General features: G+C 35.4%; 4 protein-coding genes across 8 annotated transcripts; 2 read left to right on the top strand and 2 right to left on the bottom strand.

The window, feature by feature from the left end:
• The first annotated feature begins 2,612 nt into the window (after positions 1-2,612).
• On the top strand, positions 2,613-5,213 carry LOC147540487 (FCS-Like Zinc finger 11-like). 4 transcript variants are annotated; one of them, XM_086644620.1, is made up of 4 exons: positions 2,613-2,762; positions 2,938-2,974; positions 3,302-4,412; positions 4,645-5,213. In XM_086644620.1, exons 3-4 carry the CDS (start codon positions 3,349-3,351, stop codon positions 4,772-4,774), a joined length of 1,194 nt encoding a protein of 397 aa, XP_086500746.1. In that variant the 5' UTR covers positions 2,613-2,762; positions 2,938-2,974; positions 3,302-3,348; the 3' UTR covers positions 4,775-5,213. The 4 variants fall into 4 exon arrangements, with proteins under 4 accessions (XP_086500746.1, XP_086500747.1, XP_086500744.1 ...); XM_086644619.1 differs by having other exon boundaries at positions 2,616-2,762; positions 2,879-2,974; XM_086644621.1 differs by lacking the exon at positions 2,938-2,974 and having other exon boundaries at positions 3,315-4,412.
• A 674-nt stretch (positions 5,214-5,887) lies between these two features.
• LOC147540486 (uncharacterized) lies at positions 5,888-8,615 on the top strand. The gene is made up of 2 exons (XM_086640084.1): positions 5,888-7,424; positions 8,272-8,615. The coding sequence occupies exon 1, from the start codon at positions 6,203-6,205 to the stop codon at positions 7,421-7,423; it is 1,221 nt and encodes a 406-aa protein (XP_086496210.1). The 5' UTR covers positions 5,888-6,202; the 3' UTR covers position 7,424; positions 8,272-8,615.
• Positions 8,616-9,719: 1,104 nt separating this feature from the next.
• LOC147540485 (cell division control protein 2 homolog) lies at positions 9,720-15,274 on the bottom strand. 2 transcript variants are annotated; one of them, XM_086640085.1, is made up of 9 exons: positions 14,982-15,274; positions 13,444-13,486; positions 13,171-13,355; positions 12,079-12,199; positions 11,528-11,701; positions 10,933-11,096; positions 10,748-10,835; positions 10,581-10,634; positions 9,720-10,100 (listed from the first exon to the last, which is right to left on the bottom strand). In XM_086640085.1, the coding sequence occupies exons 2-9, from the start codon at positions 13,450-13,452 to the stop codon at positions 10,017-10,019; spliced, it is 879 nt and encodes a 292-aa protein (XP_086496211.1). In that variant the 5' UTR covers positions 13,453-13,486; positions 14,982-15,274; the 3' UTR covers positions 9,720-10,016. The 2 variants fall into 2 exon arrangements, with proteins under 2 accessions (XP_086496211.1, XP_086496212.1); XM_086640086.1 differs by having other exon boundaries at positions 13,444-13,666; positions 13,712-15,163.
• Positions 15,275-19,306: 4,032 nt separating this feature from the next.
• Positions 19,307-26,385, bottom strand: KAT3 (potassium channel protein). The gene is made up of 13 exons (XM_086642466.1): positions 25,801-26,385; positions 24,498-24,713; positions 24,043-24,204; positions 23,885-23,942; positions 23,080-23,397; positions 22,714-22,953; positions 22,539-22,637; positions 22,423-22,455; positions 21,983-22,168; positions 21,775-21,852; positions 21,069-21,147; positions 20,444-20,572; positions 19,307-19,666 (listed from the first exon to the last, which is right to left on the bottom strand). The coding sequence occupies exons 1-13, from the start codon at positions 25,989-25,991 to the stop codon at positions 19,563-19,565; spliced, it is 1,893 nt and encodes a 630-aa protein (XP_086498592.1). The 5' UTR covers positions 25,992-26,385; the 3' UTR covers positions 19,307-19,562.
• Between the last annotated feature and the right edge of the window lie 1,444 nt (positions 26,386-27,829).

The raw sequence follows: 27,829 nt of genomic DNA, 5'->3' as shown, positions 1-27,829 counted from the left end.
TTATGGGTACGCTTGTACCATGTGGCGCTAATTCATGTAAGCTACATCAAATTTGACGCGTTCTGATTAACCCTCCTCTCTATTTCGATTTTTTTTTTGGTTAACCGTTTCGTTTTGCTCGCCATGTCAGTTAGTACACGTGTGGTGGGTCCCGCTCATAGACGTTATAGAAACACATAAAACGAGGAAAGATTTTAGGCCGTTGGATTGTCAGGAATCTAAGACATAACTTTAACACGTACTAGAAGATTCTTACACGTGTGCGGTCATACGAAATTATTAAAGACATACTTGGGAAAACGACTAAAAGGACTATCATCGGCTTAAAAGTAAAAAAAAAAAATAAGGGTTATTTTCTGGCACACCTGTCGGCACCTCATCATCTTCTCTGATATGTCATCGGCCGCCGATCAAAATTTCCGGTGACATTCATGCTTGAAAAAAAATAAATTTCTCTCTTCTCTTCTCTCTCCTTCTCTCCTTTTCTCTCTCTTCTCTCTCTCTATTATGGTTGGCTACTTTTGGTTGACTTAACTGTGGTTGGGTTAGTTTAATATTGGTATGGATTTACCTTCTTACGCAAAATAATAAAGATGGTTATTTGAGTGATTGTGGTGATTTTTTTAGGCATCCCCTTTTTATTCATTCACGTTTAATTTTGATTTACACTCTCAATAAAGAGGGTCATTTTAGTAATTGCAGACTTGCAGTGATTCACTTTTAGTGATGGTAAATATGCAATTCATGTGTTCTATTTATTGAAAATTAAAAATTTAAGTCGTCCTTAATACAACCAATGTTAAAAAATACTTTTTCTTTTTTAACATTGGGTAATCCAAGTGATTGATAGTGTTGACATAAACTTAAAATTCTGGAAATCCCATATTTGTTTCTTAGAAAAGGTGAAACCTATCATTATAATTTATTTTTTTGTTGAGATATCATTATCAAATTTGATCCCAAACACTTTTATTCATTGCACCTACATTCGTATATTAAGACCATCCAACCAATAATACTCCATATAACAATTCTATATTAATCTAAGAAGACCCTAAAAAGGATTTCATATTGGTTTAATTACCGAGTAAACTAAACAAATAAAACCAAATTTTATTGAGTATCTCAAGATCAATTATTCAGTCCAATTAGTAGTTCCATTTCTCTTGTGATCTCATAAAAAAAAACAAATTTCTTGTGTCTACGGACGTAACCCCAAAGTTTGTGTAAACAAATTGTAAGTTTAAATTTTATTTGTTTCTTTTGTAGAGGGGTTAGTAATTTGTTGTTACATGTATAAAATCCAAATAACTTGTTCATGTTTTTCCATTTATTGAAAATTAAAAACTTAATTCATCCTTGATAAAGGCAATACTAAAAAACACCTATTTTAATTCTTATTCGTGCACAAAAATCCCACAATTGTATTTTTTTTATTCATTGCACCTCCATCCATGCATACATAGGGAGCTAAGATTCAACCATAATAAACTTCAAATAATATATTTTATATTAATCTAGAAAAATCACTAAAAGATTAGAATTGTCTCGTCAACTTAAAATAAATTAAACAATGTTCACAAGATTTTATAGAGTATCATATGGTTTTATCTCGATTTATTGTCTAAGTATATTTAAGACGTCATTCGAGATTTTGTGTAACAACATGTAAGAATAAATCTTAGAACACTGCTATTCAACCTGATTTTCACTTTTTCAGGTTCGATCACAAACGAATGGTGAAGTGGGCGGTTTCAGTTGGTCGCCCGATCTCCACATGAACTGAGTAATTGGAGCTGACCACGCTACAATTCGCCTTGTAGTCAGATGCTAGAAATCCTAAATTTTATTTGAGTTTTTATGGAGGGGTGGTGAATAATTTGTAGGCACATAAGATCCAAATAACTTAACCATGGTTAAATAAAATGAAAGAGGTTTGTCTGTTTTTTTCGTTTATTTAACCCCACAAGTTAACTTTGTCTTTTTCACTTGATTCTAAACAAAAAAGAGCAAACAAACAAATTCTAAAGAAACGCTTTTAACACCACTTCATAATTGTATACATTATACAATGTCTATTTGAAACCAATACTTGTACAGAGTATATGTATTTCAGCTTTGGAAGATTTTAACATCCACCCCTCTTTATTATATTAATATTTGGAGTACACCCCTGTTTCTAACAAAATGTTGCTTTAGATCCCTATATGGATGAAAATTGGCAACTTAAAATTAACTGAGCGTGTACAAAACTCGCGAGCGAATAGTGACGAGTTAGCCCCAACATAGCTGTTGAATTTTTTCCTCCAGTTTGCCCTCTAACAGTAATCTTTTACCCTTTCGGGACAAATAGAAAAACATTTCAGCAGCTATGCAGGGGAAAAATCATCATAGTTCGCACGCGAGCTTCGCAGATGCTCAGCTTAACTTGGAGTTGACGGAATTTATCCACGTGACTACGTGAGGGTGTAAATCAGTCGCTTTAAGAAAACAGGACTTTAGTCCAAATATTGATTTAATAATGGGGTTAATGTTAAAATCTTTTAGAGAGAAAGAGAGAGAGGGGGGAGAACTGATGAGTACATAAGAAGTCTTACAGTTTTGTTGATTTTGATGTATATACAAAAAATAGAAGAAAATTGGAAAAAAATTTAGAGAGTGAAACAGAGGAGGAGTAGTAAACAAGTTTGACACCTTGTCAACAACATTTTTACTACGTTTGAGTTTCTTCCTCAACCTCATCTTTGAACAGAGAAAACCAGGTGAGTTTTCCACCTTTTTCTTTCATGATTCTCTTGTTTTCTTATTTCAGTTACTGATTTAAACCCATTTGATGAATTTGTCTTTTCTATTTTAAATCTGGGTTAATTTGTTTCAGATTATTAGCAGATTAAAATGCTTTTATTGATCCTTTCTTCATAACTCTGAGTTTTTCAGAGTTCTTCAATGCATTCATGAAGTTCTTCAATCTGGGGTTTTTAATTCAATTTTTCATGATTCTAATCAGTACCCATTAATTTTTTCAGTTTTAATTTGTTTGGGTATCTTCTTGATTTTGAAATCTGCATGTTATCATCTCTGACTGAAGTTCTTCTCTGATACATTAATGGCTTCCTTCTCTATCTACATTTATGTAATCACTGACTGGATTTTCTAGTTTGGGTTTAATTCAATGCTTGTTAATTAATCCATGAAAGTTCAATTTTGATCAAATTATATGCTTTGTTTGATTCATGGAAGATAACCTAATACCCTAATTAGCTTCTAAAGTTTGATTTATGTTTCTTTTGTTATAATGCAGAATTTTTTTTTAGGTTTTTCAAAGGAGATTTAGGGTTTACAGAGACAATGCTGAAGAAGAGAACTAGATCATTTCAGAAAGATCAATATAAGGAACATTTAATGTCTGATTATTCATCAAATTCTAGTTTTGGTCATGAAATTTTAGGGCAAAAACATAAAAGTAGTTCCTTTTTTAGTCTCCCTGGTTTGCTTTTAGGGTTTAATAACAAGGGTGCACCTGAATTAGACTCAGTTAGAAGCCCTACTTCCCCTCTAGATTACAAGTTCTTGACATATTTAGGCAATGCATTTAGGGTTCCTAGATCAAACCGAGACGTGTCGTCACCGAAGAGTTGGAAATGCAGTAAATTAGGGCTTGGAATTGTGAATTCTCTCAAAGATGAAACAACACCACCCGGAAGAATACTAACATTATCAAAGGGTAAGAGTAAACAGATTGGATCACAATCGAGGATCGATATCCCTTCTTCTCCAAATTACCTAAATAGTCGAATGATTTCTTTGGGGGATCACTCAATGTCGACAAAATCCTTGCCTAAGGACTATGCAATTGCTCCTCAACCTCAAATGATGGATTCTAAGAATTTGTCTAGAATGGGAGAAATCACATTGGAACCATATAAATTTGGAACAAATGGATCTTTTTTGGCGGAGAATAGCAAGCCCATGTCACTCCAAACTAGCTTAGTTAACCATGACCCTAATTTGACCTCCGAAAATTTTAGTTCGGACGAGAAAACTAGTTCAAGTTTACCTCCAATCGGTGGAGGTGAGGATTTTAGTTTTGTAGGTATGAACCCGAGTTCGTTTACTACGTCCATTAGTTCTATAAATGGTTCAATGGAGCCTATCTCTGCAAGTGAAGATTATACTTGTGTTGTTTATCATGGTCCAAACCCTAAAACAACTCATATTTTTGGTGACCGCGTTTTAGTTTGTCACACTAATGAGTTGGGTAGCTATAGTAAGAAGGATGAGGAAAAGATAGAATCATCTTGGTTTATTGAATGCTCGGTCGATTCCTTTCCAAATCTATCAGACGATTTCTTGAGTTCATGTTACCTATGCAAGAAGAAAATGGAAGAGGAAGAAGATGCCTACATGTATAGGTATGTCTAAACATCTCTAAGGATCCATGCGAGTTCATTTACGTAATTGTTATTGTTTATAGTTACTTATTTCGTTAAATTTTTGGTCCGAATGATTAGGACAGAAACGGTTCTTAGTTAAACCAATTATAGAAACGAAAAATTCTCCGAGAATCTTTTCGGGGTACATGTACTCTAGAAGCTACGTTTGGATAGAATTTGAGATTCATTACCTTTATGATATCTATTGCAGAGACAGAGCATTTTGCAGCACAAATTGTCGCGCTCTAGAAGTTTTGGCTGATGAGGAAATGGAGAAGGATGAGAGTACTTTAACCAGTATGGACTCTATTGAACCTTCTACTGCGAAAATGACGACTTAAAGGCCCTATGAATCACTTCCTGGACCCAACACACCAGGGCCATGATTGCTGATTCGATGTAATCTACTAAGAAAAGGTAAACGCTCAAGATCGTCTGTTTCACAAGGTGCTGTCATATGTGAATTGTATTAGCAGCCATGGATGATCATTTTGTACATTTCGCTGTTTACTTTCTATGTTGTAAGTATCGTGGTACAAGTGAGTCCTGTGGTTAATCACTTTTTTTTTTTTTTCTTTTGTAGTTTTGACTTCCTTTCTATAAGTGAAACAGTAATAATTGAGTTATTAGTGTTGTTGAGTTTCGTCTGGTAAGGTGTCAAGTTCTCGAAATCAAGTCGGTCTTCCTTTTATCGTTCTCGTGGGTAGTAGGCTAGGGTTTTAATGTATTAAGTGTATGAACTTTGTTAATCTCAATATTGAATGTAATCAATTTCGAGTATAGTCTTATACTTAACGTTTTCGTGCATTTATTTGTTATTGGTTTTTGTTTTGCTTAACAAGTTCGTTCCATCTCACACAAAATATCTTTACCATGTCAAGATTAATTAATTCATTTGTCGAACTCTGTTGACTTGTCACAGGGTTGGCCGGCCTATAACTTTGGGTCTCAGACCTGTTAACCCTTGCAGATTAAAAACCACAACACGTCCTGCCACGCCACGCAAGACCAATGACAAATGAGTTATACTAAATACCGTAAAATTAATTAATAACACTTGAGAGTTTCACTTGATAATAGCATTAGGTAAGTTTTTAATAGGCTCTATTGATCACTCCTAGGAGGTGAGAAAGTCAGAAAACAACAATCTTTTTTCAACAAACAAATAAAGAAAGCAACAAAAATATTGGGCTTAAAACAAAAGGCCACGGAAAATTTTAAGCGCCATTGTCGGATGGTGAATAGAGTGGTGTGCACGAATCAGACAAAGCTCAGAAATGCAACGGTTGAACCGCTACCATGAGACATTTCGTACTTAGACTTTCTAGTCTGGACACGACACGACACATTGACCACGACTATTAGTTTGAGACTTTGTTTTGAAGTCTGAAAAGAGTGGGTGTTTATTCAGACCATTCAGCCTAATAGCCATCCAGATTTCAGATCTGGTCTCTGATCTATTTCCCTGTCATCAGAAACCCAAGCCCGGTGAAAGCCCTAAAAAATTGGGGTTTTCTTCCCATCGTAGAATTTTGGATTCCTTCGACGATTTCGTTTCCCCATCTTCGATGAAGACGAATTAGGGTTCTTCCTCTTCACCAGAGATCACAAAAAAGGTCCGATCTTTTTCCTCTTATCTATAACTTGTCGGGTAAATTGAAGAACTAGGGTTTGTTCAAGTCTCCAAGACAACAAATTAGGGTTACTTTTTATTTCCCGCTTTTCTGCTATTAGATATATTTATCTTGGATCTCGTGGAAATCGACAAAATGGATGATAAAGAAAATGAAGCTAGGTATAATTCGAATCAGTTTCCTGCAAACTATCGTCAGAGATATAGTTCTTCACATCGTTCGAAACTAGCAGCTCGGAATTCATATTATTCTGAGCAAATTGGTAATGAATTCAGCGATGAAGATGATGAAGAAGTAATCAAAGAAGAGGAGGAAGAAGAAGGTGAAAAAGAAGAGGAGGAGGAAGAAGAAGAAGACGAACATGAGGAAGAAAAAGAAGAAAATGGGTTTCCAAGGATTAAAGAAGAAACTGATGGTGAAGATGACGAAGAAGATCATCGACAAGATGACGATGAAGATAATGATGATGATAATGAAGATGATGGTGATGATATTGAAGATGGGGAGGATTCAGAAATTCCCCGAAAGAAACGAAAATTGAAGAATTTGTCATCAAGTTATGAATTTGCTCCAAGAATTGCTCCAACTGTAGTGGCAATGCCTGCCCCAAAATCTTCTTTTGGTAGACGAAGTTCTCCGGCGGATTGGACGGAAACTGCAACTTTTGCTCTATTAGATGCTTGGGGAGATAGGTTTATTCAGCTTGGAAGGAAAAGTCTTCGATCCGATGAATGGATTGAGGTTGCTGAAAAGGTTTCAGAAGCCTCGAAAACTGTTAGAACTGATACACAATGTCGAAACCGATTAGATACTCTGAAGAAGATTTACAAAAAGGAGAAGATGAAGTCCGGGGCGATGATGATTAATGGTACCTATAAATGGGTTTACTTTAAAAAAATGGATATGTTAATGAATGCATCACCAAAGCAAATTGGGTCATCTTGTGCATTGGATTCCGGCAGGTTTGTTTCCACGAATCCTAGGGTTTATTTGAACAACTCAAATGGGTTAGATAGAGTGAGAGATCACCCAGGGAATTTTGAGTTTTCAGATGAAGATGACGATAATTCGGATGGCCTTCCACCTAAAAGAACAAACTTTAAGCGAAATGGTGTAGAGAGATCTTCGTTTAAGTTGTTAGCGGATTCTATTCAGAAATTTGGAGATGTATATGAGAAAATTGAGAATACTAGAAAGCAACAAATGCTAGAGTTAGAGAAGATGAGAATGGAGTTTCGTAAAGATTTAGAAATGCAGAAGAGGAAGATTTTAGAACGAGCCCGAGCTGAGATAATGAAAATGCAACAGGAAGATGAGGAGGAGATTGAAGTTTCCATTGATAACCCGAGCAAGTAATGTATGTATTGTATTTCCTAACATTTTATGTCATTTAGCTTACGTGTGAAATTTTCGTTTGATTAGTTCGTGATTTAGATGAACTTAGATTAATGGGTATGATCAAATTTGAACCATTTTTTCATCCTAGTGTTTACCCGAGTCACTTAAAAAGGTTGCAGGTGGGAACGACCTTTCCGCTAGATTTGTATAGGCTATCTGTAATTCTGTATATAATTGTGCTCGGAATAGTTGAAGTGTGTAACCCATCAACTGAAGTTTCATGTGCGAGGCACTTAGTCCCACATTGCTTGGGAAGACTTCCAGATCTAGGTTAATGTAACACTTTGTCCTACTTATTGGTGAGATCTTTTGGGTGGGTTTTGCGCCTAGATTGGTCAGGTAGAGAAGACTGGGTGGAGGTCGAAGGCAGACCTAGACCAATGAAAACTTCGGACAATGTGGAACTAGGTTAGTGAGCTTGAGTGATGGTCAAGTCGAGGAATATGAGTGCTCTTGAGTCTGGGTTTTGGCATCATTTAATGGCAGCTTGGCTCGTCAATGTTAGCAGAGCCGAAAGTTGAAATCTTGAGTTGATCTATCTTGTTTCATTATGCTAGCTACTAGATCTGTTTCCTCGTTTCATTCTATCAGCCGTCTATGGCTATGCTTTTACTTTTTTGACACATCTTTTTACAGTTTTCTTGGATTCTTCGAGTGGATTATTCTTGTATTGCATTTTCATTCTATTACTTATTTTCATTTCTCGATTCAAAAACAGAAGATCAACTTTGTTTCATCTTAAAACAACTCATCTTCTAAGACCTAATTCAAGATGAAATCTGAATTTGTTTGCTGCTTTGTTGCAGAACTCTGCCGTGCCAAATGCACAATCGCTATGTAACTTCAAAGATACTAGTCAATAGTCATGCTGAGACAGCAAACAGTGCCTTCGCTTTCAAATGCTTTTAGGTAATTTCCTTCTGAGTTGTGTATTTTCTAGTCGTTTTCGGACTTAGATCCGGTAGTGTATTTGTTTCATCATTGAAGTCATTGTATTAATATAATTAAATATAACATAATTAAGTATTCGATACCCTCGATGTGGGCGATTGGATCAGATATGTTTGCATGTTGAGAGGAAACCCTTAGGAGAGAACTATGTAAAATTCACATTGATGTCAGTAATAGTAAGCAGCTGAAATGTTTCTTATTTGAATATCCATTTTCTGGGAACTGTTGACGAAGTTTGATATTTAGAATTTATGATGGAATTACAGAGGTTTACTCAATAGTCTCAATGTATTAACAACCCCTCAACACCCAAGTGTTGTAGTCCCGGTTTTCAGTGGAATTAATGGTGTTCTTTTTTCTTGATTGCTCATATCGAAACTTCGGTAGGGTTTATTTATTTATCTTTTAATCTAATCGGGTTTGATCGTAAATTAAGATAGTGTAAATTCCTCCTTTGTATGATTTCCAAAATTTTGCAATCCCGAGGCTGCCATTTTGGAATATGTAGTCGGTATTTGATCATGTAGAGGTGGTAATTACGTAAACGTCTAGACTATAGAAATAAGCGTAAACATCATATAGAGGTGGTAATAAGGGTAAACATCCAGACCATAGAAATAAGTGTAAACATCATATAGAGATGTTAATTACACAAGCGCCTAGACTACAGAAATAAATGTAATACAAAGGGAAATCGGTGTCCACTCCCATATATAGCCTAAACTCAATTGGAGTCCAAATGATTCCTTCCTTCAATTTGACACTGTACTTTTTTTTTGTCTCCACAACTCAAAATCCATTACAACCCCTTTTAAGTTGTTCAAACCCTTTCTCATAAAAAAAAAAAGTTGTTATAGGTGAGAGAGTGAACGAGACAAAAAAAAGTTGTTATAGTTGTTAAAATCCGAAGACATGCGTGAAATATCTATATCAAAACAATGAACAATTGGTGGTTTACCAAAGAGAGTGAACGAGAACGATCCGTGAAGTGAAAATGATGCTGAGAGAAGTTCTTATAGGTAGAGAAAAACTTGTTATGAAAATAGACTTGGGTACTTTAGGATAATGGTGATCGGAAAATTGCAATAGGATAAATGAACGGCTCCAGATTCACGACATGGGTAATCCATACCATACGGATGGAGGATATATGTTAACGATTATATTGCTTTTTTCTCTCCAACTTCTCTATGAGACTTCTCTATACTACCTTCAATGTTTCGGTCATTTTACCTTTCACAAGTTCACTGATATGGTTCCTATATCAACTACTTAGATACTATCCAAACGAGAGAATAAGAAAGACATAGAAACAGAGATTTTTAAACATAAGAGTTCAGGAAACATGATTGAGGAAATCAAACTTGTAGCAAAACCCTAAAACACTGGCATCTATATATACAGTCTCAAGATGGCAAATAGTCAAAGAAAACAAAAAGGAAAGAATAAATGGCTGATAAAAGGTATCAGAATCACTCAAAAACCGCATAAATTTTCTAGCAGAAATCAAACAATAATAGTTTTCTACCTGTGAAATGATGTACTCGGTCTAAACAACGTTTATAGAGAGAGACGCACAAGAGAGAAATGGATGACGATCTTAGAGCACAACATCCTTGAAGTATTCGTGTTGGAGAGCATCTCGAGCTGTAATTCTTTTAGATGGGTCCAAACAGAGCATTTGCTGAACAATTACAGGGATTATATATAAGCGACATTGAAGCTATACGTCTGCAGTTAATATTCTTACCACATTAAGGAATTCTTTTTTCCTTCTTATGGTCTAAATTTGACTCGTCTGACTCAGATAGACCAAAAGTCAGCCAAATCAGACATTCAACCAAGTCGAACAAAAAAAGTCATTTTGAAATCTGTCACGAGTCATTTCAGGCCTCAGGTTAGATTTTTTATCTAACTAATACAAAAAAAAGACCACTACCCAACTTTCTTTTTTGTTTCCTAAAAACCGATGTATTTGATTTCAACTTCAGTTGAAAAGATCGATGAATGCTATAATTTTGATCGGGAGTCAAAATTTTAGCTTTTCAAACGATCCATGGGAAAAAACAGTAAACAAAATTTAACTGGTTCAAAAGCTTTATATCGATCTGATTTTCAAAATGCCCTCTTGAAGTACTGTAATGGGTTCTACATTCACACTTACAGAGAGAAGATCAACGCCGGATTTTTCAAGCTTGGGCACAACGGTTGTCAGGTCCTGAGTATATGAATGGAAAAAATAGTTTTAAAATTTTAACTCATTCAATAATATGTAAATTCTAAAGATTTTATAAGATGGATTTGAAGAAAATACGAAGAAAATAAGTTTACCTTAGGAGGCCACTTTGGAAAAGCTGACTTGAAATCAGGTAATGTTGTTACTCCAGGCCATATTTCTTCATTTGGAGTACCCACAATTCTATTAAAAAGTAAAGAAAAAAAGTAAACAGTAAGTAATAACGGTGTAAAGAAAATTATGAATAAACAGACCTAGTAAGTTTTGGTTAATTACGAACCCAAAGATCTTGAACAGTTCATCAATCTCTGAGTCTCCTGGGAAAAGTGGTCGTTGGTTTACCATCTCTGAGAATATACAACCCACTGACCAAATATCAACTGGAGTAGAATACTGGTGAGATCCAAGAAGAATTTCAGGTGCCCTGTACCATAATGTCACCACCTGGAAGAGAAGTAACCAAGTAAATATGAAAATGTAGGAAAAGACGGTTCTTTTTTTTTCGCAAACGATGAAACATTTCTCTCCAGGTGTTTGTGAATTAAGCACGATTCTTTGTGTTTTTTGTCAAATGGAGAAAGTTCGAATAACTGATATCCTTGTACAGTTAAAAGCAGGAATTAATTTGGGTAGTCTGGAAGGAGATAGGATTTTGTTAACTTTTCTCGATGACTCCACAATTTTAGCCCGATGTGAACTAATTCTTTGGTATCTCTTAGGTTTTTGAAAACCTTAAAATAGGATATATAATCTTAATTAAGATTATACTGTAATTAATATATAATAATAACAATAGTTATATGTGTGGCCCAAATTTAAGAACACGGATAAAATAAAGTAGAATAGGGGATATTGAAGGTACTCGATATTGATACCTCATGAGTGAATGTCCTGACTGGAATACCAAATGCCCTAGCTAACCCAAAGTCCGCTAGCTTAAGGGAATTGGTTCGACGATCTATCAGTAAATTTTGTGGTTTCAAATCTCGATGAAGAACTCTATGAGAGTGGCAGTAAGCGATACCACGAAGTATCTGATACAAAAATCTCTGCACAAGAAGGAAACAGGAATTGCAAGAATGCAAGTTAGCAAGCTAGTTGGTTAGTAACAAGAGTTCATGACCCTTACCATCTTTAGTTCTCCAGAAAATGGGAGCAAACGAAGGTCAGGGATCAGAAAGAAAGAAAAAAGTTATAGACCAAACATGCTAACCAAAGAAACCCATAATAGAAGTGTTTTTTTAGTTGTAAGATGAATTCGGATTCTTATTGGTAAGCAAAAGTGTTTTTCACCTTCTCATCTGAATTCAGCTATATATGTCTTTAGAACACATAAACTTGATTCAAGTCATTCAACTTCTAAGTTGTAAGGCTAAATTTAATGAAAATGCAGTAAGTTTCAATTAGGAAGATAGATGTAACTTACTTTTACTAAACGAGGATCCGTAGCAAGATCTGGACAAGTGTCCATATGCTTCTTCAAATCCAAGTCCAGATACTCGAAAACAAGATACAAGCGTTTCTCACTGTGTACTACATCACGCAATCTGTTCTCCACAAAATCATCATACAATATCCTTTAGCCACAACCCATAGCCTGAAGCACCAAAAAATTATAAAAGACACTAGGAAATCACATGGCCAGAAGTTTCTTAGAGCTGAGTTGTTCTCTAGAGTTTAGTTCCTCGGCAGATTCTATATTTTTCTACAATAAGCAGAACATTAGGAGAAGCAGGCTATAGTTTCAGGGTAGTGGATGTCTAGATGCTCCGCTCTATGTTACTATATATTCTAGCAATGAAGTTTCTGAGACTACAGATGAGACTCGGGATTATGGTCCTCCACCACAGTCAGACTAGAGCTTCTTTGTAGGATGCTTTGAGTAGTACGTGAGGGCAGTAGTGAATCAAATACAATTAATCGTCACTGATAAGAATGTCAATTTTTTTTCTGAGTTTGATGATATCACCAATAACAATCAAATACTATTTATTAGTTCAAACATCGCAGTATTATCTCACACAATATAGCCGCAGTTGGAGCCTTGGGGCTTCATAACAGATCATGCCAAACCACATTTTGATGGAGACAACAGCGTAACAGGGACTAAGCGTCCCGTTTTGGCTATTTTATTTATCCTATGTTTTTTCAGTTTTAGTTAGTTAATTAAGAGTAGATAAACAATTAAAACAAGTTCATGTATTAGGTGGACTAGACAACCAGGTTGCTTAGATGCAGCACAGCTAGCAAGACCTGTCTGTGCTCTGCCACTTGTGACTTTTATTATGCCGGTTCATGTTGAGTCCAGATCGGCACAAGACGATTAGTTGTGACCTCTAGTTACACCTCCTAGTTGTTAGAAACAACTTACTATATCTCGAGGCAATGGCATGTTTAGTAGGATAGGTGCATACCAAAACTATTGTAGTTAAGAAATTTAATGATCTCCAGTATTACCAAGCAAACGAGAATTGATTGCTTGGTTTAGTTAACAAAGAAAAAGAAACAGGAACTGTACCTCACAATGTTATCATGCTGCATCTCCTTTAAGAGAGAAATTTCTCTAATCGCTGTGCTTGGAACTCCTTCGTCTACCTGCTCCAAGCGTATCTTCTTAAGAGCTATAGTCTCGTTGGTCACACGGTCTCGAGCTTTGTAGACCACACCATAAGTTCCTTCACCAATCTTCTCAACTTTCTCGTACTGCCAATCCACCACATTACAAACATCATATGTATAACATGGAAGAAGAGAAGAAGAAGAACAAGCAAGAGGAAATTACTGAACATACCTGATCCATGTGATCCAGTTTAAAGACGGGTGGAAAGAAGAATCTGGAGATCAGAATGGGAGAGATGGGGCAGCAGAAACAATAATGTTAGGGACGTACTTAAGTGATAAAGTACGTGCAATGTTAGGGAACTTACGAAACAACTAAAGTAATATTAGTCCTTTCAAAATAAAGAACTATTCACTAGTTCACTGCATAGTAACTCTCTCTACGGCAGTTTCAACTGAAATTAATTGAGTACTGAAGCGAAACAACGCGATGAATCAACTATAACACTTCGCTTCTCGAATTTGACTATATATAAAGGCAGAAAGAAGACATTATCAAAACAGTGTCGTTCATGCATAGTTGTTCCACTTACACCCAGATAGCAACTATCCAGTATCGACCAATTAGGTATCCCTCATTCATTACCCATTGCCGCAACCTTGTATTATTGTATAGCATATTTGTAAATATTATCATATAACTTCCATATTTATTTCATTTGAATACGATCTATTATTGTTTCGGTAGCCAATGATTTTCCAATTTATCGTGGTAGCGTACTTTACCAGATGACCCGAATCCTTTAGCAAGTACAATCTGAACGCTATCTTCTTTGGAAAAGGATTTGAATTACTTAATCTTATCAGAAAGGTCGAGAAATGTACATGAGATACGGATCGTATCTATCTTTCCATGTTAACCTCCTGAATAGTATTGCCATAATAGTATCTCAGTAGCTCCATTGAGGTTTTTCTGTTCCTTAAACTTATTTAGTAATGATATTACCAACACTAGCTGGAATCAGTTTAATTTTTCTGAACTTGAACAAGGAAAATTCATTCCTATGTCTGGGAAGGAAGCTGTAATTACTAAGTTTCGGATCGAAACTGCATTGTCAAAACACACCACACATCAACAAGTACATAGCTAGGTATAATGAATTCATCCAAATAAGTAAAACAAAGTAGGGAGGATCATTCCTACTCTTAAATCAAATTAAGCGATTCAAATAAAAAAACAATACAAATTTGTTGTAAGAACACTAGAACAGTTTGATTTCCATTACTAGATCCTTTCAATCAAAATCATTTTGACATTTAAAAACCTAGTTCTCTAGATGATAATCTCAACACTAATACAAAAATCACAGTATAAGAAACAGAATAATGCCTGATATGTCAAATTAAGAACATCATAAGAAATTCTAATTATTCAACAAAAGCATAAACTCTTCTTAATCCAGAATCATTCTTATAGTTAATCTTTACCAAAAACTAAACAATCAAATCAATAAACACAATCAAACCTTATAATGCTCTCAATAAAACTTCATCAAACATCAAAACACACAGAAAAAAAAACCTAATCAAATCTTCAACAATGAACAACTAGAACAAACACTTATAAGTTCGGATCTACTATTACTAATCACAAACTCAGAGAAACAACACGAAAAAGTAATAATTACGATTCGTCGATCGATTCGTGAAATGACTAAAACATATAACGAATAAACAATCTATCAAAATCAATCAAAAGAATTGACGTACCTTGGATATACAGCGATAGAGAGAGAAAGAGAGAGACGATCAGTCTATCTTTTACTTTCTCTCTCTCTAAAAACTCTCGATCACCACTAGTTCAGTTCCTGCTTCTTCTTCTCCAATGCGGAATGTGTGTTTTAGAGAGAGAGAGAGAGAGGGGGGGAACGGGTGATGAGCTTTTACTGAATAAAACGGGAAACGAGTGTGGGTACAATTTTGTAGAGAAAGCAATCACCACGTTCTTCTTTATTCTTTTTCGATCCTAACCGTCCAGATTTTTCTACAAAGTAAAGACTCACAGCGTCAGTGCGTTGACTAAGGTGAGAGAAATGTTTCTGTGTTTGTGTTTGTTACTAAGATTTTGTTTCGGTATGGCAGGTGCTATTGTGACAAAACTACATAACAAGGAAAATGTGAGATGTGAGAATGTTCGGAGCACTATCTCGGTCCGGGTTCGTGGCCGGTTGAGATTTAGAGGGAGAAATGTCAATGGGCGCATAACCTGAATGGGATTCGGCCGAGATAGTGATCGAGCATTCTATCATCCTGAACAGAGACATTAAAAACTAAAAGCGAAAGCTATCCCAAATCGAATTGAAATTAAAGGTCTTCATATTTAGATTAAATGTCTCCCTCTCTTGATGAATTTTCTCACTATTTTTGCTGGACAATTGATTCCCAATTAGAGCTGTGACAGGTATGTTTTTTCACTTTTTTTTTGTTATCAAATTTTCGAATAAATACTTTTTAATTTTCCGTATTTTTTATGTGGAGTATCTTTTTGGTAATCTTTTGTCTATGTAATTAAATCTTACGCACGCGCATGACAATAATAATATTTCGTAAGGATCTTGAGAACATAAGGAAAAAATGTTTACATACGAAAGATGAGAAAAGGATATGATAGACCTTACTAAAAAGCAAGGATCGACTCTTTTTATTAGCATTATAAAGAGATGTACATGCTTCTACTGTCCAAGGTAAAAAGGCTCAACCACCATTTTTGTAATGTATTATTCTTATTCTATGGAAATAGAACGGAAAAAATACATTCCATAAAGGTTGTAGTATGACATTGTCGCTCTACTATTGCAGCTCGTCTCTCGTGTAGGGGTTAGAGCAAAGGGTCACAACTACTTGATGTCGTGTTTGCGTTCCTCCAGTTTATTGCCACAATCGTTGCATAATGTCAAATTCAATGGCACCAACTAAAATTAAGGAACACGCTGTGAAAGGAATGTAATTCCACATTTTGACAACAACCATACATTTGCCGTGTTCGGTTTCTGAAATGTAAGTCCACGAGAAGGTACAATTTTTATAAACAGTGTGAAAAAAATGTCGAAAGTTGTTTCATTGCACCATGATTACAGGTAAGAGATGCAAATGGTTGTTTGGCCCAGGCAGCAGTTATTTGCATTCTCTTCTTATATATCTGTAGTGGTGGGTTCGGATCTTCGAGAGAGTTTGAATAGTGGTTTAATTGTTTTAGGGTGGATAATAGCCTCTGGGGTAGTATATTATGTCATGTTGATTAACGATAATTACGAAAAAAGTTATTTTGTAATATCATGCAAGCGATTTGATATAGTGTACAATGTACTCGATCTAATGTTAAAAAGAAAAATATCCCACAAGAGATGAAAGTGTTGTAGCTTTTTTGGCGAAGTGTATAAAGTTTAAGTTTGTATAGTTGGGTTGGCCGAGAAGTACCATAGTAATACCCTAGCACAATCGTTTTGGTTCTCTATGGTGGATTTTTATTGAATATAAACTACGATTTACGTTAGTCATTACATGACATTAGTACGTCATCAAAATGTGATAAATACATGCCGAAATTAACTTATAAATGAAAGAAGTCTACAACCCAACAACAAATTAAAGAAGTCTAAAACTATATTTTGGAGGGGAAGGGGCTAAAGGCTCCGATTAATTGCTGTAAGGTGATTAAGCACAAATGTGAGGAGGTCCGGTAGGTAAGATAGAGGCCTATAGCAATTATGCCGGGCCTTGAACCCTTCCCATACTGGAGCCTGGAGGGGAGTTGCCTATTGGTACATTTTATTGGTGGGTCCATGCATGAGATTTGGTGGGAGGTAATTCTTGGTTAGCTCCCAAAAAGTGTCCAATTCTTCTGTTTGACCACAAAGATAGGCATATAAGACCACTTTAATTTTGGACCCCATTGTGGTTGTTCTCATGCAAGTGACGGATTCTCCCACCGAGAACCCCATCGAATAAGAGATGTTGGAGAGAGGGAAGAGTCGTCCCAAACAATTCTTTTCGTTGAAAAAAATCTCTCTGCTACTAGAATATCTAGATATCTTTTCTAGAATATCCTTTAATGAAGATTCTCAGTAAAAAGGAAAAGATGAGAGTGAAAGAAGAAAAATAAATATGAAAATGAGAGATAAATTATCACAAAAATTAGAAGAAATGTAAGGTGAATCAGGAAAAAAATAATAATAAAAACAACATTTTCGTAACACATTGGCAAGAAAATGAGTGCGTGAGGGCAAATGTGTCACGTATTGGGAGTTAAAAGAGAACTCACCCCATTAGTATAGTTCTACTATATAATATGTCAGAGATTTGTAATTTTCAAGTGGCCCCAAAAACTAAAGACCATTTATTAATGGTCCCTATGATAACCTATATTGAACTGGAATACTACTCAGAACTACTGTTATGCCTCCGGACCATTACTTGTACAATGTCATTTAGTATCTGGGAACCAAATCAATTTTACTTGGAATCGCATAATTGTCAAAATAAGTTTTGCAATGAACATATCAAACTTAAATATCCAAGGCATTCTCGATGAATACTGCACCCAATCAAATGAAGTGAGCATCCTCTTGACTTGAAGGCACCCATCTGTGGCTCTAGAATGCAATCATATGTGCTAGAAGGCCTACTTTTCTATTGGTCAACATTAGTAAATGCTTGTTGTGATGGTACTTCGACTTCAATATAATGCTGTCATGCTAATTTTTGGTAGATCTTATGGAATGCTATCAATGCTATTACAGGCGGAAAACATAACTCTAGTTGTGTTTGTATTGCGCATCTCATTTTTTTTTCTTATAAGTATTATAGGAGCAGTGTCATTTATTTATGGTCATTGTGAGCAATGGAAAATGCTAGACCCACCTAAAAAAGCAATTCGAAATGAGAAAGGGAAATTAATCATCTAGTTTTGGTTTCTCCGTCTTGATGGATTTTCGTTCTCTAAATGATGGCCATAACCATCTGTTTCCTGAAGAAATCGAAGAACTTTCTGGAAATTTTCTCTATTCTTTTTCTAACAGATGGTCAGAACTTCATCTGGATTCGAATTCTATTGAGAGGTCCACTAAAGATAATAAATTGTTTAAGAAACAACATGATATCTATGAGGGTCTAAAATGGATTCTTTCTGGCTGATGCCCAAATGGTTAATGGGGGGACTGTAAATTCGTTGCAAGACTGTTAAAAAATAGAAATGCTCGGTGCGAGCTTTTTTTTTCATGCTTTTAGTTCACTTTTGGCCAATACTCAACAGGAAATGTTAAAGGCGCCTCTCGAAAAGTTACTGGCAACCTCCTCAAGACAAGTTTTAGGGGAGAAGTTTGAGGGAAGTGGGCGCGATTAATACTTTATGCTGGCGCCATTCGCTCGTTTTCCCTCCAAAAAATCCGATTTTCGAACGGAGTATAAAAACCGTGCGTTTAAATGAAGATCTTTTCATTTTCTTCTTCTTGTTCTTATTCCACTATCTCACTTTCAAAATGAACCCCCGAAACCCTAGCTCTTCCAATATCGAAGTCTCTGGTATCTGTTTCTTCTCAACAAGAAACCCTAGCTTTTCTAACTTCAGAAGTCGATTCTCAACTATCAGATCTCATATGTGGTAATTATTTTACTTCGATTCATGGAATAATTTTTCTCATTGTTGTTTTTTCTTTAATCACTTGGTTTAAACTTCGATAGATTATGTGTGAAAGTTTCTTTAGACCGTGTTTAAGTAGAAATTATGCTTCAGTTCTTCGTGAATTCTCTTTCGTTGATGATTTTGTTAGTAGTTAGTACCTGATTAATCATATGGATTTTGGCAGATCATGTTTAAGTATGATCGAGAATAAGTAGAAATTTAACTGCATTATTGCAGAAATCTCATTTGATATCATCAAATTCTTGAAGATTAATGGAAGTTTGAACAGATTATTTTTGCTATCTAGGGTTTCTATTTTCAGGTTTCAGTCAAAATTGGATTTATGGCGAGGTTTCAAACATCAGAGATTAACTCGAAAAATGGATGGAGTCTAGAAGTGCAGAAAGCAGAGGCATCAAAAAGTCGTAAGATCTTATTATCTTATAATTTTCATTTATGCATTTCTCTATTTTAAGCATATTATGGTTAATATACAAATTATTTTTCTGTACAACTAAAAGCAGCAAATAAAGAAATAAAATGAGGCAAATTTTTTTTTGCTTCATCTTTTAACCGTCAGGATTCAGTCAAACTTTCAGAAGGGACTTGCCATATCATTTCGGTAAAAATTTTGTCAATCTTTTTTCGTGAACTTAGCATTTCCGTTTTTTTTAACAGAAGAACAAATGATCATTCTCTCTTAGAACAACCAACTCTTCAACTTCTGACCCATCAGCCATGACAATTTTGCTCCCCCTTTTACCGAACTTTTTCTCTGCATCCATTAATATGATAAGCGGTTAAGATTGTTTGCTCAATTGACTGCATTTTTCTAACTAGTTTGGTGTATTTTAAGTCAACATTAAAAGTGTTAACGGGCATTTCTTAAAAGCAATTTTAGTGATGATACAATTTGTGATTGATTTGCAAATATTTGAAGGGAAATGCTTCTTTTAGTCACTAAGTAAGAGGTATTTAATAAGTGGCACCTATCAATCTATCATAGAGATCCCGTATAGAAAAGTGAACATTGAATATGTAGTCCATAGAAGTCCCACTTCACTACGTCGGTGACGTACCACGAAAGTAGCACTTCCATATTTGAATTAGGCATCAGTAATGGTTCCTTTTAAAGGAACAAGGAACTTTTGCGCAATGACTTTTCTAATCCATTGTAGTTCTAAGTTCTGACGTTATTTCCGCGCATGATTTATTTGGTACTTGGATGTCTACATAACATGCGGGAAATGTTGGCCCTCCTTCCATAATAAACATAATAGTAATTGGTTATGCGATATATCTCTGTGATAATTTTATTTTCCTACAACCAGGAGAGAGGAATACTATTTGTAATCTTGTTGTGGTAGTTCATTGAATTTTTTTTTTTTCTGAAGATAATTATATCTTGATTATTAGTCAGTTAATTATATCTTTGACATTTTGTGATGCTTGTTAGCAATAGCATTTGCATTTAACTAGGTGAAATATGTGTTTATACTTTATATGCATCAGGACACATTTTTAAAGCTTCGGAAGTTTTGAATTTTAATACCTGCTATTTCTATAAGCTCTTCAATTGATTTTGGTGCATATATAAGTTTCCCCAGCTTCTTGCTTTCCGTTGTATTTGCTTCATCTGGATGATGCCCATGAATAACCAACCTCATTGGTAGAGTTGCTCCTGCGTGATTTAACTCGTAAAATTAGGTTATTGAAGAGCCGAAAGGCAGGAAACAAGTAGTAGGAGATTACATGCTACCAGTACCAGCTCGCAGGCTCAGTAGGCTCAACTAAACCCACCGGTTTTAGTATGAAGTGCACAGAAGTGTCGGTCTTAGACTGCGACCAGAGAAATAACCTATTCCTAGATAATGGATCAGCCTAGTACCTAAGGTATCTGACTGGTAACTACTACGGCTACGTAAGAGCTATTCCGAATGAGTTGTCTCGTGAAATTAATAGTATGAAACGAGTTTCTACCCTAAAATCAAACTGAAAATTGTATTCTATGATCACTACCTCTCCATCCAATGGTCAGTTCCATTCTCACTAGATTAAAAACCTTGTAATGCAAGAGATTCTATTTTCAATCAAACACATGCGCATATATGCGCTCTCGTGCGCACACACACATAGGATGGAAACAAAGCAATATAAATAAGGTTTGAGCAGTAAACCTTTTACTGTAACATCTCCATTAGGGCCACCTGCCCGAAACATTTCATGAGTATCTACTTCTTCAGTTGATAAGGTTTGCTGCAAGCAACAATTATTACTATTATCACTATAACAACTAGATGCTGCAACACGAATTCTAAAACAGTAGCCCGAGTCTGGTTATGAATTGCAACTAAAGGACTATAACTTTGAAATAGAAAGGCTACTAGGCATGAATATACTGCCTAACAGAGTGGGTGTTCCTTTTGTCATAAGGGTCTAGTGGGGAAACATGGTTCTTGTTGTTCCAGTAAGAGATTCTATACATGCAAGGAACTTTGCTTTCGGTTAGTTCGCCGCAACTTTGGTTGGACTTTCGCTAATTTTACTCTTATTTTTGCTGTTGTGGTTGTTATTGAAGTACTATCATATAAACCAAAATCTAGTTACCCCACATGAATATGTGAAAATAGGGTTTGGATGTTTGCAGGCTCTTGTCGCATATTAAGTGCAGCCTACGTTCTTACATTCTCGTGCATGCATGTTCATATTGAAGTGTATATATATCATTGATGATCTAGCTGTTATCAGGTTATGATCAAAGCAATGAACTAATTGCGTCTAGCCGTCTACATCATAACTATGTAACGTCTACATCCTAATGGCGTGGCATCTAGTCTACATGCATTTATAATCTCACGAAATTAGTCCAAGATGAAAGCTTACCTCATTACTCAGATCACCAAGAAGCTCGGTTGCAACTGGAATTTCTTTCTGTATTTCTCCTTTCAACCCTTTCAAGTACTGAAATAAAATTCGACTATATTAGGCTTTTCATGAACTGGAAAAAGTGAACTTTAGTCCTGCTCTTTATTGATTTCGTAAATAAAACGAAACGGTCGTTATTTTGTATCATCATACGTTGTTTTTATACCTTAGTAAAATTCGAGATAATAATCCTTCCATCATCATCATGTGACTGCACAATTTCCTTGAATAGCTGATGACTTATTCGAATGACTTGTGAGAGCCTCTTAGTTTGCACTGTAAATGGTTGTGGGATATTGAAAAGCACTCCAATTTCTCCTACTAACTCTGATGGGCCTAATTTTGTTAGAAACTGAAAAAAAGAAACTCACTTTAGCTTAATTATCATACAAATATAAAAGGAAATTGAACTATATAAGTGAGCATAAACCATCTTCCTTGTTTTTTGTTCCTTTTCAATTTACTTAAACTTGTTTGTAAACTTTGTACAGAATGTTGTTAGTATTTGGTTCACAGGTTTAAACTTCCCTCTTAATCCGTCTACGAATCTCTTGAATCTTGAAATCAGTACTTTATTTATTTAAAGGAAGAACTATAAAGATCTACCTGATCAGTTCCGTCCTTGAGAATTAGCAATTCCTGCAGATTTTGACTCTAGTAAGACTCATATTTCGTAGAAAAGAAATACATATACACATTTCTGAAATGAAAAGTTCTCTTACCACTTCTCCTGAAACTATAATGTAGAAATCTGTTGGTATCTCATTTTGTATGATAAGATCGACTTTTGGAGGAAAGTATTCTGCTTTCATTTCTGAAATCTGCAATTAAGATCCAATATCAAATTCCATGTTGGGGTATTGTCCCCTATGAAACTTCAACGGTGAAAACGCTTACCAACTGGCCTAATATATCTTCCGAAACATCTTTCAAGAGGTAAGTCTCTTTGACAGTTCTTGTAAAAAGGTGTTGAGCAACACTAGATCGGATCGCTTTAGGAAGATCTTGAAACACTTCATCTTGTTGTAACTCCATTGATTTGAATTTGAGTTGCATATGTGCTAACATTTGTTCTTTTAAGGTATCTGGAAGTCTATTTGTGCTAGCATATCTCAATATCTTATTAACAGAGTCTCTCTGCAATTTTTCATTGCGTAAAAGAGATAATTACTGATTAGTCTGATTTTCATTTCTGAATTTTCACAGGACAAGGTCAAAGATCAAGGTAACATCAAAACCGTAACAGAGTTGTGATATTCTTACCATGGCAAAAGTTCGGGTAGCGCTATGAACAATGAGAGTTGTCATGTTTCCGATAAGGTAAGCGGTTAAACCAATATTGAAGAGCATGAAAAACATATTGAAAACCTTCTCTCTTGTATTCATGGCATGAAGATCTCCATATCCAACTGTTGAAACTGTGGTCGTGGTCCAATATATTGAATATACATATCCTAACCAGATGCTTCGATCTTCAAAATTCTTGATCTGAGCTCCAATCCATGTGTTTTCTTTTGGGCTGTATTGTGTAGCCATCCAATACTGGAAGCAACCCACTGAATGAACGACGAATAGAGTCACCTGTTGAAGCCGATAAACAACTTATGTGCGTCTTCTACCTCAAGTAAGTTATACAACAACTCTATACTCATGTGCATGTATTCATTTATCTATGCTATTCTAAGTAGTCAGTGTCGGATTTTTGCACATGGGCTCGTGGGTAATGATATATCAACAACAGATTGAACTTTTTTTTGCACGAACACCAATATTACTTAAATACTTAATAACTTGAAATACAATAGTAATGTTGTACTTAGGTGGTGTTCATTTTTTCCTTAATATCTGAAATCTTACTCGAGATCTGAATTGATTCGAGTCAGATTTCATAATGATTGGTTTGCTTGACTCGGGATGACTCGTCTAAACATTTAGTTCGAGCTGATTTTTGAACAATTTGAGTTAGACATAGATTAATTCTGAACTAAGAGTCTGTCATCTTAAATAACTTCAAATGACTGTTAAAATATCTTTCTAGGATTCGGACAAGGAAAGAGCTTGAACTTACAGATATGAGCTTGACGTATCTTGTCCAATTGTATTTGATTCGAGTATCTTTCTCTAGCCTGAAGAAAAAAAATACAAACTTCTGAAACTAGTAGTCCCGGTGTCCTACATGTGTGTGTGTGTAAAATGGTGTGTTTGGTAAGTGAAAATGGTGCGAACCTTGAGAAAAGCTTGCTAACACGTTTGAGTCGCCATAACCGAAGCAAAGTGAGGAAACCAAAAATAGGACCTCTTTTCGTAGTTCCAGTGAAGTATCCATATATAAGATGAACAGGTAAGGTCGAAGCGACGTCCATTGGAAATCCCAATCTGGTTATATACCTGTTCAGAGTATTTCATTCAGTACCACTTTCTTACTTTGATCTACCTTCAACAAATATCAATATTACATTAGAACCAGGACAATGGCAACCAGTTTAGGTTATCATTGTTAAGAAGTTGCTACCAGTCTGTTTCTAGGGGTCTCTGGCTCCCAACAGATCCCTTAGAACTAGACCATAGTTCAGATCTGATTCTTAACGGTTCTGGGTGCACCAAAACTATTCGGGTCGGTGTTCTGATTCAGGTAAAATGGATACCAATCTGTAAGAAGGAAAAAAAGATAAAAAGAATACCGAAGAGCAATCTTCTTGTGGTCATCAATGAGGAGAATGGTTGATTTATCAAAGTAGGCGACGAAGAAAGTAATGACTATATCAATAGCAAAGAAGGCATCAACGATGAGATCTGGGTAAAATAGAGACCCGGTTGCTACATGTTGAAAAGCTAGCTCGAACGGAGATACAAATGCCGAGTATACAACCAACACCACTAGAAAAACTTGCCATACCCTGTTTTCACATTTCACAATTATCATACTTCATAATAATAATCAACTTATATTTATTTCATGTTATCAATTTTTGTCATGTTTGTTTAGCTCGGACTAGACCGAATCCGTACTTTGTTTGAAAACCAGTCTTAGGTCAGTCCGAGGCCTTCACTGACTAAATCTGTTGGCCTTGGATTGCTCAATCCGAAGCTCAGTTCACGTAAAATGCGAAGAGAAACGGACTAAGAGGAACAAGAAGGGGTGCCTTTAGAAGCACCCAAAAAAATGCTGGTAAAATATGTACAAATAGTACAATAAAAAGATGTGGAAATAACCTCAAATTTTCACCCTTTTCCAAACACCCAACAAACTATCTTTGACTTTTACTCTTAAATCATAGAGAAGAACTTTTCTTTCTTTGTTTCATTATGGATATGAAATACAAAAACATTGGACAACTAATAACTCAATGCACTTTCATCCTTCACAGTTCACAATCATCTCTAGTAAGTAGATTTCTATAGTTGGAATCAAACTTTTTTGGTGTTTTGTTCATCCAACCTTAGAATACTTTGGCGTATTGAGTTCATGACATTCTGTCTGTCTAACTTATATCGCCTGTATTCTGGTTGAGTCTTACTAGGTATATTGATGGATATGATTTAAAAAGATAAATATAGATATGTTTTCCCATTAGACTACATTTAGGATATATTTCATATATATTAATGTGGAATTAAAACTTACCATCGAATTCAATCTCAGTAAAGAAAAAAATAAAAAAAATAGTAAACATGGAGTTTCAAATTTTAATGTAATATAGTCAAGTTTTCAAGATTTAGGGTTTATGTTATAGGTTCTAGAACGGCTATCTAATGAAGTCAAAAAGTAAAAAGTAAAAAGTAAAAAGAAAAAAAAAATTAGAATGGTTGTGAACCGTGCCATCTTATTAATAGAAAATTAATTAATTCGAGAGAAAGGGAAGAAGTTGACTCGAAAAATATAGACCGTTTATTTATTTTTAGTTTCGGAATTCATCATTGACTTTAGGTTCTTTAAATAAATAAATAAATAAATAAGAGAGAGAGGAGAGAGAGAGAAAGAACCTGTATCGACGATCATAAGGAGCAATAATGAATTTTTTGAGTTGAAGAGAGTCATTGTTGATAACAGTACCTAATGCCGGCAACAAATTACTTGAAAAATTATTTATTCCACCACTCCTATGTCTAACTAGTCCACGTGGCAACGATGTTCTTGTTGGTGTTCTCGTCGGCGTTAAAGTTTCCGACGACATCTTGGTCGCCGCCGCCGGAGCTCACAATAAACTACCAAAAAAATCTTGAAATCACAGCCCAATTTCACCCTAAATATTACTACTACAAAATTTTGTACCTAAATAAGGGGAGAGAATAAACAACAACCACCCTTCTCTCTCTCTCTCTATATATATATATAGATGGATACCCAAACTTGGTTTATCTCTCTATCTTTCTGTATGGAAACTTGTTGTTTCTCTCTCTACAAATACATATATATATATATATACATATATATATATATAAAGAGAGAGAGAAGTCTAGTTAAGAATAAAATAAGAGAAGGCGGTTGATGAGTTAAGTCAATGAACGTTTTCTTTTAACTGTAATAGTATTAATGATGGACTCTAACAACTAATTTTATTCAAATTTACAAGAAGTTTGTCTGCTTAGAATTTAATACAGTATGTTTTTTACATGAATTCTGAAGGGGAACTCATTAAATTAATTGTCATTGGAAATTTTTTATTTAAAAATTGGGTTAATTCTAATTTGACCTCAAATTTGTAACTAAATATCCGATCTGGCCACGTAAGTGTCTAGGTTTTTTGCTTGGCCTCTAGTTTTATCAGGGAGTTAGATATGGTCTCAAAGTTGGTCTACTCTTATGGTATTTCTATAATAGATCATCGGAACAGAGAGAAAGAGGGAGATGGAAAATAGAGGGACGGAGGTCTCGGCCGGAAATTTGAAGGTCGCCGACCGGAAATTTGAAGGTTTTAGAGAGAGAGAGAGAAAAAAAAAGTTTGAAGGTCGCCGGTCGGAAATTTGGCCGGCCGACGACCCTGCCAGTGAAGACGATGATGTGGCTGGTTTAATGAGGTGGCAGAGAGAGAAAACATGCTGGAGGAGAGAGAAAAGAAATAGAAGAGAGAGAGTAACGGTGTTATAACGGAAGGGGTCATATGGGTATTTCTCGTAAAGTAGGGGGCCAGGCGGGAAGTTGGTCACAAAGTTGGGGGCCATTAGGAAAATAATCCTTTTTTTGTATAGAAATCCTATTAAGTAAAATAACAGTATTTAACTTTGGATATGTTCGATTGAAACGGTAGTCCGAAAAGGGCGGTTATAGATGGCGGACGTCAAATGAGATTGACTGGAGCGCCTTTACCCCCTCGTTTTTCTTATTTCTCGTCATTTAGGGTGTTTGTCACCTACTTTTTTTTCCTGCCACCTCATCATTCTTCTTCGATAAAAAGCTGCAACCGACGATCTTAATTAAGTTTTCTTTTTCTAAAAAAAAGTAAAAAAATGAGGATCAATTTTTTTTTAAAGTCAGCATGCAAGTCGACGTTTGCGGGAGAAGAATGTAGTGGTTGGTTAAGTCAAATTTAACTTAACCATTGACCTAACATCAGTAACACGGTTAAGTCAAAATCAAATGGACATTGTCTTCTTTTACTTGCATTGACTCTGACGGAAATAGCATTGCTTTTAACAACATTGAAGATTGCCAAGAAATTTATACATAACCATTAGTTTCAAAAATCTCATGGATAAATTTTGGTTACAATCTTAATGGCAATTTATATACACCCATGATCTCTTGTACATAAGATCAAATCTTAACCGTTGGATTAGGAATGTAGATAAGGACTTCCACCAAGAAGAGAAGATATTGTTTTTTCCATCCATAGGAGAATTGAATGGCTAAGCTCACTGTCAATCAAGAGCTCTGACTCTTGTGCATGCAATTTGGAAATATTGGACCATTTGGGCTTCTTTATTGCTTGCCTAACTTGGGTAAGTGTTGAAATGCTGGACCATTATTGTTTCTCTCATTTCATGACCTAGTTTCTTACCTCTTGTTCAACCA

The sequence above is a fragment of the Eschscholzia californica genome, unplaced genomic scaffold (genome assembly GCF_041429995.1).
Source record: "Eschscholzia californica isolate CP2 unplaced genomic scaffold, dmEscCali1.0.p SCAF_5, whole genome shotgun sequence".
Taxonomy (NCBI): Eukaryota; Viridiplantae; Streptophyta; class Magnoliopsida; order Ranunculales; family Papaveraceae; genus Eschscholzia; species Eschscholzia californica.
Note: the sequence above shows the minus strand (reverse complement) of the source record. Positions and strands in the feature narration are given on the sequence as shown.